At 69.0% G+C, this 9,699-nt stretch overlaps 4 protein-coding genes across 4 annotated transcripts in view; 2 read left to right on the plus strand and 2 right to left on the minus strand.

The window, feature by feature from the left end:
• EMIHUDRAFT_454486 (hypothetical protein) overlaps nucleotides 1-1,103 on the plus strand; it is a gene marked incomplete at its 5' end in the record, with an annotated part of 2,429 nt that extends 1,326 nt beyond the window's left edge. The window contains 4 exons of the mRNA XM_005791629.1: nucleotides 79-156; nucleotides 229-305; nucleotides 391-454; nucleotides 530-1,103. Of these exons, the coding sequence (XP_005791686.1) occupies nucleotides 79-156; nucleotides 229-305; nucleotides 391-454; nucleotides 530-759 (449 nt within the window). The 3' untranslated portion in view covers nucleotides 760-1,103. The remainder of the gene's footprint in view (nucleotides 1-78; nucleotides 157-228; nucleotides 306-390; nucleotides 455-529) is intronic.
• Nucleotides 1,104-1,883: 780 nt separating this feature from the next.
• On the minus strand, nucleotides 1,884-4,696 carry EMIHUDRAFT_454487 (hypothetical protein; the record flags this gene model as incomplete). The annotated part of the gene is made up of 7 exons (XM_005791630.1): nucleotides 4,302-4,696; nucleotides 4,079-4,225; nucleotides 3,796-3,939; nucleotides 3,334-3,369; nucleotides 3,073-3,259; nucleotides 2,328-2,619; nucleotides 1,884-2,277 (listed from the first exon to the last, which is right to left on the minus strand). The coding sequence occupies exons 1-7, from the start codon at nucleotides 4,611-4,613 to the stop codon at nucleotides 1,884-1,886; spliced, it is 1,512 nt and encodes a 503-aa protein (XP_005791687.1). The 5' UTR covers nucleotides 4,614-4,696.
• A 1,101-nt stretch (nucleotides 4,697-5,797) lies between these two features.
• Nucleotides 5,798-6,764, plus strand: EMIHUDRAFT_439923 (hypothetical protein). Its single transcript, XM_005791631.1, has 5 exons — nucleotides 5,798-5,832; nucleotides 5,909-6,075; nucleotides 6,161-6,201; nucleotides 6,277-6,339; nucleotides 6,414-6,764. The coding sequence occupies exons 1-5, from the start codon at nucleotides 5,825-5,827 to the stop codon at nucleotides 6,516-6,518; spliced, it is 384 nt and encodes a 127-aa protein (XP_005791688.1). The 5' UTR covers nucleotides 5,798-5,824; the 3' UTR covers nucleotides 6,519-6,764.
• Nucleotides 6,765-7,451: 687 nt separating this feature from the next.
• EMIHUDRAFT_223781 (hypothetical protein) lies at nucleotides 7,452-9,446 on the minus strand (the record flags this gene model as incomplete). The annotated part of the gene is made up of 6 exons (XM_005791632.1): nucleotides 7,452-7,460; nucleotides 7,574-7,618; nucleotides 7,823-7,941; nucleotides 8,063-8,217; nucleotides 8,589-8,780; nucleotides 9,151-9,446. The coding sequence occupies 6 exons, from the start codon at nucleotides 9,444-9,446 to the stop codon at nucleotides 7,452-7,454; spliced, it is 816 nt and encodes a 271-aa protein (XP_005791689.1).
• Between the last annotated feature and the right edge of the window lie 253 nt (nucleotides 9,447-9,699).

Consider the following 9,699-nt stretch of genomic DNA (forward strand, 5'->3'; position numbering starts at 1 on the left):
ACCCCCCCCCCCCCTGGGGCAGGGGCAGGCGTTTTCAACCCCCCCCCAACACCCGTCCCTGCCCTCGATGCCCCGCAGGCCTCTTCGTCTCCTTCACCTCCTCGTGGGTCGGGATGGTCGCCACCCTCTGGTTCAATGTCCGCAACCACCCCATCGGTGCGGGACCCCCCACCCGCACCCCTCCCTGCACCCGGGCCACACTCCCCTGCCGCCCCTCGCGCAAACCAGGCGGCGCCGAGGACAAGGCGGCGACCGGGAAGAACCACTTCAGCGGGGGTGTCCGCCGCTCCTCCGTCACCAACAAGGCGCCCTCCCCGCCCCGCCCACACCCTGCCCCGCCAGCCGGCGCGTGCGCTCGGCCCCCTCTAACCCCCCCCCTCACCTTCTCAGGCGTGCGACGCGGTGGATTCGCCGAACACAATCGGAGAGTGGCCGCTCTACGTCTTCCTCGACGGTGGCTCCGCCCGCCCGGCCCGCGCCTGGCGTGTCTACGCGCGCGCACCCACGACCCGCCCTGCCCTTTCCGCAGGCATCTCGTCCCTCATCTCGCCGTCGGTGGGCGAGGACGACCACGACCACCACCACACGCACCCCAACCTCGCCGTCCGGCCGGGCCGGTGGGGAGACTTGCCCGGCGCGATGGTCGTCGGCGCGCTCGAGGCGGCCGGCCTCGCGCGCAACGTCGTTCGGCAGCGGAACGGACGCAGTTTTGGCGATTGCGTCCTGACGGCCGACGACAAGTCGCCCAAGACGGACTAGCTTTGGCTTCCCCTCAAGTGGTGGAGACGGCGCCGGGAGCTGAACTCTCCCTGTCCCTCACACCGACCTGAAATGGTCGCGACCCCAAATGTCGCCATCCGCAATCCCTCGCGGCGCCGAGACGCCCCAGACGAAGAGAGCATAGTCAGCTCCTTGTCTCAAGCTTACTCGATCTCTTGTGTGGTCCATTGACGTACACTTGCAGCGTGCCAACTGCCAAGCCCTTTGAGCGTGTCTTGTCTGATATTGGTGCCCCCTCGGTTCCGCGCCTTTCTCTGTCACGCCTCTTGCAACTCGCTCGGGAGCGGGAGAGGGTGTGCGCGAATATTTGTTATGTGTCTATTTTCCCGATTTTCATACGTGGCTGGGTTCACAGCGATTGTAGGAAAACGAAGGGACCAAATCACGGTCGCGGCCTTCCGACTCGCGCCTCCGCCTCACTGGCACTATTGTAGCCCTGGCCGGTGCGCGTGCGGAGTTGAAGTTCCGGAGTGAAAATTCGAACGCGTTCTCTCACGGTGACCAAAAAATGTCCACCTCAGAGGCACCTCCGGAGGCAGGCCGCCGCACGCCGGCGACACAGCTCCAGCTGTCGAGCTGACCCTCAGCTCCTCTCAGAGCGGGAACTGTGACAAAAGTTGACTGAGGCGGTTGTCAGGAATCATCATACGGATCACATGGTGGCTCTCTCATGACGGGAGACCGCCCGACCACTCCTGGGTGGCACTGCCACCGGTGTCGCTCGACGTCCTGTCGACAGCGTGCCGACAGCGACACAGATCATGTGGGACGCGTCGAGTATCGACCTCTACTGCTTACCCAGCCTTCGAGTGTATCCTGGCTGTGGTCCCACACCCACTGGTGTCCATCTCAGAGACCGCAGGAGGTCATGAGGGTCGATGGGAGTGCCAACCCCACAATGCCTAAAAACCCAGCCCAGTATATCTTCCCCATTTCCTTCTCCCTCCAATGCATGGACTCCAAGGGGGGCCCCCCTCTGCCCTCTCCAAAAGGGAAACAACTCACAAGAAGCAAGATAGCGAAAAGGAGTGACCTATCTCGGGACACATTACATCCTAGAAAATTGTGTCTCCCACTTCGCTGAGCGAGTGCGTCGTGCTGCATCACGTCTGCTCACATCTCAATAGCAGCCCACGCAACCCGAGCCGCAACGCAACAGCTGGGTCGCTCGCGCGGAGCGCTCCAAACCAGACGCTCCACGCGGTCGCCTGCGGCAGCGACGGAGCCAGGCAAGCGGCGAGCGACGGCACGGCACTGACGGCCGCATGCAACTCGGCCGCGTGTCGGCCGCCGCGCTGCGCCATCGGGCGGAGAGCGCGGGCGAGGGCGAGGGCGTCGCCATCGCTCATCGACGCGCCGCCGCACGCAAGTGGCTGCCGCACGACGCGGGCGGCGAGGGTCGCGTCGGCCTCGTCGTCCATTGGCGGAGAAAGGAGGCGGCAGACGGAGGCGGCGAGCGCGTGCGGGCTGCGCGGGTCGGAGCAGAGGAGCAGCAGCCTACGGTGTGGCCGAGCCGCGGCTGGGAGGCGGCAGCCGCGGGAGGAGACGAGGCGCGGAGCTCGGCGCGCCGGTTCTGAACCGCACGCGCCTCGCGGCTGCGCGGCGGCGCGAGCCGGTCGAGCGAGTCGGCCGACGCCTCCGCGAGCGGCGAGAGGAGGGCAGTGCGCAGAGCCGCGGCGAGGAGGGCGGCGGGAGGCAGCCGCTCTCCGCGCGGCGCTGGCTCCCACCGCCTCCACGCCTCCTCGGCGGCGGTGCGCAGCCACACGGGGCGCGCGGCGTGGTGGATGGCGTAAGCGTGGTTGCGGCCCGAGGAGAGGACGAGGGTGAGCTTGAGGTCGCCTGGTCCTCGCCGTGGACTGTGAGTAGAACCACTCGGTGAGGAGAGGCCGAGCCGCAGCTACAGGGGGCTGCCTCCCTCGAGCAGCAGCAGCCGGTCGTCCTGCCCCACCTGCGGCCGGTGCCACCGACGCGTCACGGACGTGTCCTCGACGTGCCCAGCAGCCGGTGCGTCCTGCGCGACCTCTCTGCGCAAGCACAGCGGCCGGTCGGGCTCCAGCTCACGCCAGAGCGACTGCAGCGCGCCGGCGGTCGGCGTGCTCACGCCGAGCAAGGCCCCAGCAGCCGCAAGGATGTTGCCGCCATCGGGCCGCATCTCGTATCGCAGCCGCGGCGGCGCGGCGCGGTCCCGCTGCCCCGGCAGAGGAGGAGGCAGTGGCGGGGGCGGCGGGCCCGGCGGCGAGGAGGATCGGGCGGCCGGCAGAGCCTCGTCGAAGTAGGCGACGCCGGGCAAACCGCTCACCAGCCTCATCCACTCCCTCGCCGCGGCGGGCGAGTGCGCGCCGCCGCCTTGCGAGTAGAACGCGACGAGGCCGGCGCTCGCGCTGGCAGGGAGCCGGAACGGGTCAAAGTCCTGCGCCTCGGCCGACCAGAGCAGAGCATTGAGCAGCTCGCGCAGCACGAGCTCGGCGCAGTCAGGCACCTGCGCACAGCGCGCTCGGCCGTGAGAACAGCGCGCGACGCACCGCCGAAACGCGAGAGCTGGCAGCCGAGCACCGGCGGCGCACCCTCGCACGGGCTCACCCGCTCCTCCTGCAAGGGAGGGCACCGCCAGCCGCTCTGCGCCACCGCGGCCGCCGCAACCTCGAACGCTTCGGCGAGCGCCACGTCGCCGCCGCCGCCTCCGCCGCCGCCGTCTCGTCCTCCGCCGCCGCCGTCTCGTCCTCCGCCGCCGCCCTGTCCTCCGCCGCCCTCTAGCAGGACGGCGATCGAGGCGCGGAGGGCGGAGGGGGGGTCGAGCTTCGAGGCAGGAGGCCGCTCCGCCCAGCCAGCCGGCGGAGGCGCGTCCTCCGACGCGAGCGCCTCTGCCCAGCCCGGGCTACGGAGGGCAGCCTGCGGGGCACGTCGTGGACCGGGTGTCGCTCACGTGCCCTGGACACAGGGGGGGGGGGGGGGAGGAGGAGGAGGGCGTCGGAGGGCGGCCTCGGTGAGCGCCGCGCCGTAGCGGCCGTGCAGCACGCGGAAGAACGGCCACAGCGCCGGCTTGCCGCGGGCGGCGGCGCGCTGCCACAGCAGCCGCAGCATAAGCAGTGAGCCCCGCCGCGGCAGGCCCTCGGCGGGGCCATGTCTGCACGCCGACCCGTCGGCGTCCGCGTCGCGCACCTCGGAGAAGCGGGAGGCATATTCTCAGACGTAATGCAGCTCATCCTCGGCGGCGTGGGTCAATCGGGCCGTCTCTCTGCAGTTGTGCGCTGCAGGCATTCACTTTGAGGCGAGGCAAGGCAATGTCCGCGTCTCGCACCGCCTCGACGAGCCGCTCGAAACGCGCGATGGTGACGCCGGTCTCGCGCGCCAGCGCCGGCAGCGCCAGCCCTGTGTCGGAGCACACCGCAGACTTGAGCGCCGAGTGCGTCGCCGCGTCGGCGCCGCCGCCTGCGTCGGCGAGCGCCTGCGGGAACGTATGTCGTGGACTCTCACCGGCGTGTCCTAGACGTGTCGAGCCGCCGCCCTCGCAGTGTGAGCGCCAGGACGTGCGCCACGAGCGACGGCGAGAGGTGCGCCGCGGGAAGCGACCGATTCGTGGTCGGTCGAAGCGGCTCGTCCGGCTGTACTCGGTGGAAGAGCGCCCGGGCGAGCCGGCAACTCGGTGTGCCGCGCCACTTGGAGCCGTCGGCGAGCACCGCTCCGTCCGACGGAGCGTGCGGCTCCAATCCGTAGAGCCGCGAGACGAACGGGCTGCCGCCGGACAGCAGCGCGAGGCCGAACGCAGGCGAGAGGTGCCAGCGGTCCGGGCGAAGGACCGACAGCGTCCCGATGGCGTCGCACGGACGCAGCATTTCCGCTGCTCCGGCGGGTTGTGAGTAAGCGAAGTCTGTACCGTTAGTGTTGATTGCAGGAGGTTAGGCTGGAGGTGGCACCACTTCCGCCTCGCTCCAGCGCCTCGCAGGCACCGCGACTGCTCATTTTTCTTTTATCTGGCTTAGGGAGGATTTGGGGGTTAAAATTAATTTTTGGAGGCTGTGGCGGACCACTGCCTTCCTTTGCTTTCGTCCCCGCGTTTCGCCGCGCTCGGCGCTTGTCTTGTCCCTACGTAAGAAGTTCGGTCTAAGCGTCTAACCCTGCTCCCTCCGCCTCCCTCCTTCCTCCCTTCTCTTCTGTCCTCTCTCTACATCGCTGTAAACCAGATGCTTTTTCTTTTCGGACGTGGAAAATTCTTTTCGCCTGTTTTGTTTGTTTTGAGAGAGATTTTTGAAGACCAACAAGAAATCACGACCCACACAGTGATTTGGGCTCGGCAGCTTGTTAGCCCTCAGCCGAAGCTGGGGCCGGTCCCGTAGCCGAGAGAGCCCGCGCCGATGAGTTCGACGCGGTCGGGGGGGCCTGCGGAGAGGCCAGCGAGATGGCGATCGGGTACCTTCATGGCGCCCTCAAAGTGGGGCTGGCTGACTCGCCAGAGGTCGATACTCTGGACGACCCATAGGATGCCACGAATGCCTGAAGGAGAGGGAGGCGAGGCCAGAGGCAGGCTCAGCTGCTCTCGGGTGATCCCGCTTTGGTGGCTGAAGGACCCGATGGTCCTGTCACATTCGCGTTCCGAGTCGTGGGGGTAGAAGAATTCGAGGTAGAATCGAGTCAGCGCTTCCTTGTAGTACAGCGGACCGCCAGGCTCGCCGGCAGCATCCGCAGGGAGGCAGCATATGAGGCACCAGTTTTCTGGAGAGCTCAACAACTACGGCCGCGATGGCGGAGTCGGCCGCAGTTCGAGCGAGCAGTTTTTGGCTGTGGGATCGAATCGCGGAAGGCTCATGCCCTCGCGGAGCAACGCGGGTCGCGCGCGGCGCGCGCGTGTGCGAAATGCGACAAAAGACGAAAGACGACAGGCGCCTGAGCGCTGAGCGACTGAACGACCGTCGCCGCAATCAACACCGCTGCCATTTTGACGAGCAGCGCGAGCGCGCTCGTCGGCGGCCAGCCGTCGCGCTACTCCATTTTTTATTCTTTCGCCCTCACCCCCCGGGGGACCTTCCTGGACTCGGCCGTCAACACCATGCCATCGTGCGCGCCTCCATCCCTCCGCGGCGGAGGAAAGGCGCGCCCGGGCTCACCGCCCTCCGTCCACCACAACCTGCAGGCGCGGCGAGATGCGCGGGGACGACCACAACACGCCGAACATTGTGTTCGGCAAGGCGCCGAATGCTGGGAAAAAGCCGGGCGGCGGCGGCGGCGGCGGCGGCGGTACGCAGACGGGGACGGGGATGAGCGCCGCGAAGCTGGATGCGGAGACCGAGGAGCTGAAGCGTGCGCGCCGCGCCCCGCGCGAGCCCCGTCCGCTGCTGCGGCGCACCCCTGCAGCGCCGACCTCCCGCCTGCCGCCCGCGAGCAGATAAGACGGTGTCCAAGGATCTGCGGCTGGCCATCTCGAAGGCGCGCCCGCGCCTCCGGGGCGCGCCGTTCCGCCGCTGCCGCACTCACCTCCGGCTTCGATCCCCTCCCGCCCAGGCGCGGACCGCCAAGGGACTGACGCAAAAGCAGCTCGCGACTCAACTCAACATGCAGCCGCAGGCGGGAACCGCCCGCCGACGCTCGCATGCCTCCGCCGCCGCGCCCCCAACACGTCCGCCCGCCCCGGTCGACAGGTCATCAACGAGTACGAGAGCGGCAAGGCGATCCCCAACAATGCCATCATCGCAAAGATTGAGAGGGCGCTAGGGGCAAAGCTGCCGCGAGCTCCCAAGAAGTGAGCTCTTGATTGGGTGGGGGGTAGTGTCGACGCGATCGGTCTCGCGCCGGCGGGGTGCACGCTAGCCCTAATCTTAGCTACAATGTGTGGTCCGGGGTACAGCAGGCCGTCGAGAGTGTGCGTTTGCGTTGCGCACACGGACACCGGACACGCGCGGCGCGGCCCGCGCGCAGGCTGGACAGATAATGTATCTTGGCGCTCACATGCCCTTACCGTATTTTTATTCTTAATACCAAGGTCTGTGAAACCCCCAGGGCCGGCGCGCCGGCCCGCCGCTCCCGCGCGCAGGGGGGGCAGTTGTGTGAGTTGAACGACGCGACCCAATGCCGCTGTCCTCGCCCGGGGAGCGCCTCGGCCGGGCGGTCGACGCCCTCGGAATCGGTGGAGCCGGGAGAAGCTGGCGAGGACGAAGGACGGCCGCGGAGGAGCGACACCAACAACGAGGGAAACGACCACACCGGCCGTCGCATGACGCTCGGGAGACGAGCAAGAGAGCGAATCAAGGAGGGTCGGAACCCTGGGAAGACGGGGGGTGAGCCCTCAGGCGGGGGGGTCTACTCAAGTGCCTGCGCCAGTGAGTGCGGAGTGGTGGTGTGGGGTGTGCAGTGTGGTGTTCACATTAGCTCCGAGTAGAGGGGGCGTCCTGCAGTTAAGGGGAAACCCGGTACGCGGGGCCAACCCTCGGAGAACCGTGTTTACTTTACGGCCCTTTCCCTGCGAACGGGCGCACCCCCCAGCGCCCAGCCCCCCAGGGCTAGGGCTCTCTTGCCCGCAACCCGATGCCGATCATCCGGCCCGCTGGGTGCGCTTCTTAGCTCCCCCGTGAGTGTCGCAGTGAGGCCCGTGGCGGAAGCACACTACACACGCCCCTTCTCCGGAGGCTCCGCCGCCGCCCTCGCGGCTCCACGTGCGCAGACAGACCCGGACCCTCAGCTCAAACCGCCTCGGCGCGCCCCCCTGAGCACCACGGCCGGTCCTGCCGCCGCCCTCCTTGCCGCCCTCCTCGCCGCCGCCGCCCTCGCCGCCCTCCTCGCCGCCGGGCACGGCGCGCCTCACCGCCCACAGGCGCAGCACCGCCCTCGCCCCAGAGCGCAGCGGGTCCTCCCGGAGGGAGGCGCAGGCACAGCACGCGCAGAGGTCCGAGCCCGCCCGCGCTGCCCCCTCCTCGGCCGAGCCCTCCTCCCCGCCCCGCGCCGCCCCTCCGACGTGCGCCCGCCGCTGCCGCTGCGGCGGCGCGATCGGGCAGGGCCGCGCAGGCGCAAACTTGTCGAGCGCGCGGCTGTCTCTTCCGTCGAGGTGGGAGACCATCACGCGCTCGTCGCCGTCGTCGAGGACCCACGTGCCGTAGCGGCCGTGGGCAGACAGACCGCGAGTGCGGATCTCTGCGAGCTGCGCCTGGCCGAGCGAGTCCTCGGTAAAGTCGCCTGCAGAGAGAAGGGGCCGCGGTGAGGCGGCACGGGAGGGGGAGGGGGGGAGGGGGGGGGGGAAGGCGGTGAGGCAGCACAGGGGGGCGGTGGGGAAGGGGCGGGGAGACCGTCCACTCACCTCGCCGCAGCCGGTGCCTCCGCATCAGCGCGAGGTACGCGTGCGTGGCCGCAAAGTGCGTCGAGTCGAGAAAGGCGAGCAAGGGGAGGAAGCGCAGACCGTGCGCGGCGACGTCGGAGCCGTCGAGCGGGATGGCGTACTTGGCGTAGGTTTGCCTGCCGGGAGGGGCGCGAGAAGGGTGCGCGAGAGAAGGGCCCTGCGCGGCTGCGCACTGTGCCGCGCAGGGGCGCCTCTCGTACTGCAGCGTCCGGCCGGTGGGTAGCGAGACATGCTCGAGGCGCGGGAGGGAAGCCATCGCCTAGAGGGGAGGGGGGCGGTGAGGGGAGGGGGGCGGGGCGGGGCGGTGACGGGAGGGCGGCGGGGGCGGTGAGGTCGGTGGGGGCAGGCGGCGTGGGTGGCGGTGCGGGGCGGGCGTTCTTTTGCCTCGAGGAGCGGCCCGATGGGGACGTCCCTCATCAGCGGCCGATCGTGCTGCACCACCAGCACGAAAGGGGTCTGCACCGCGCGCAGCGCGCGGCAGACGGACCAGCTGAAGCCCTGGTGCCGCGGCTGCTCGAGCAGCTCTGCGGTGCGGTACGGGGCTGCGCCCGCGGAGATGACGGCGCGCAACGCCTGCTTGTGCGACTCGTACGCCGCGGCCACGTCGGAGGGGACGCGGCCGCGCTTGTACGCGCTCTCGCCCCGCACCTCGACGTAGCCGTCCGCCACGAGGAGCAGCCTGCTCCCAAGATGACGCTGCTCTCAAGGCTGAGCACCTCAGCCGCACCCTCTCTCTCCGCCGCCGCCAAGGGACGCGGCTCGAACGCCTGCAGCTGGCGGCGCCGGCGCAATGCCGGTGCACCGAGCGGACAATCTCGTCGAGCAGGCGGCTGCACGGGTGGCGCGGCAGCGGAGAGGTGGTGACAATCACGGTGAGAAGCTCCGGCAGCGGCGCCGCGCAGCGAACGGCGTGCAGCGGCGCCGGAGGAGTCGCCGCCTCGGAGCCGTCAGTCGCGGCGTCGGAGGCAGCGCCGTCACCGTTGGCGCCGCCGCCGCCGTCGCAGTCCGACTCGAGCAGCGCGGCCGCCCTCTCCGCCTCTGCGAGGAACCGAGCCGCCTTCGCCGCTTTGGCTTCTCGACGACGCCTGTCTGCGAGAGCCGCGGCCTCGCCGTCTGACAGTAGTGACCCCTTCGGGTCATAGCCAGAGTGTCTCGCGAGCCGCGCTGCGGCCTGGGCGTCCTCGCGAGACCGAAGCTCCCGCTGCGCGGCGGCGACGCGCTTGTCGCGCTCGTGGATGGCCCGCGTCGCGTTTGAGATGGCCTGCGCCCTAGTTTGGAACTTGTTGAGCCTGCTGATCCGGCCGCCGCTCTGCGTCTTGTTGGTCGCGTCGACGCCGCGAACCATCGCGGACGATCCATGAAATATGAATAGTCACGTCTCACGGACTCACGGTACTCATGAGTATGAATACCTACCTACCTATGAATAAATGTATTCATGTACAAGTGCGTGAGCCTGCCAAACGATAGAGAGCGCGCCAACCGATACACGCGTGCACATACGAGGCGACTGCGAAGAGAGGGAGGGGGAGGGGGGTGGGGACGGTGAGGGGGAGTGGGACAGTGAGTGAGTCGGAAGGGGGGGTAGGTGACGAAGA

Source organism: Emiliania huxleyi (assembly GCF_000372725.1).
Source record: "Emiliania huxleyi CCMP1516 unplaced genomic scaffold EMIHUscaffold_111, whole genome shotgun sequence".
In the NCBI taxonomy this organism is placed as follows: Eukaryota; Haptophyta; order Isochrysidales; family Noelaerhabdaceae; genus Emiliania; species Emiliania huxleyi.

Coding starts and splice junctions, on each gene's coding strand:
- EMIHUDRAFT_439923 (XM_005791631.1), top strand. Junction 6,076..6,160: donor GGAGACCGAGGAGCTGAAGC/GTGCGCGCCGCG, acceptor GCCCGCGAGCAG/ATAAGACGGTGTCCAAGGAT. Junction 6,340..6,413: donor AACTCAACATGCAGCCGCAG/GCGGGAACCGCC, acceptor CCCGGTCGACAG/GTCATCAACGAGTACGAGAG.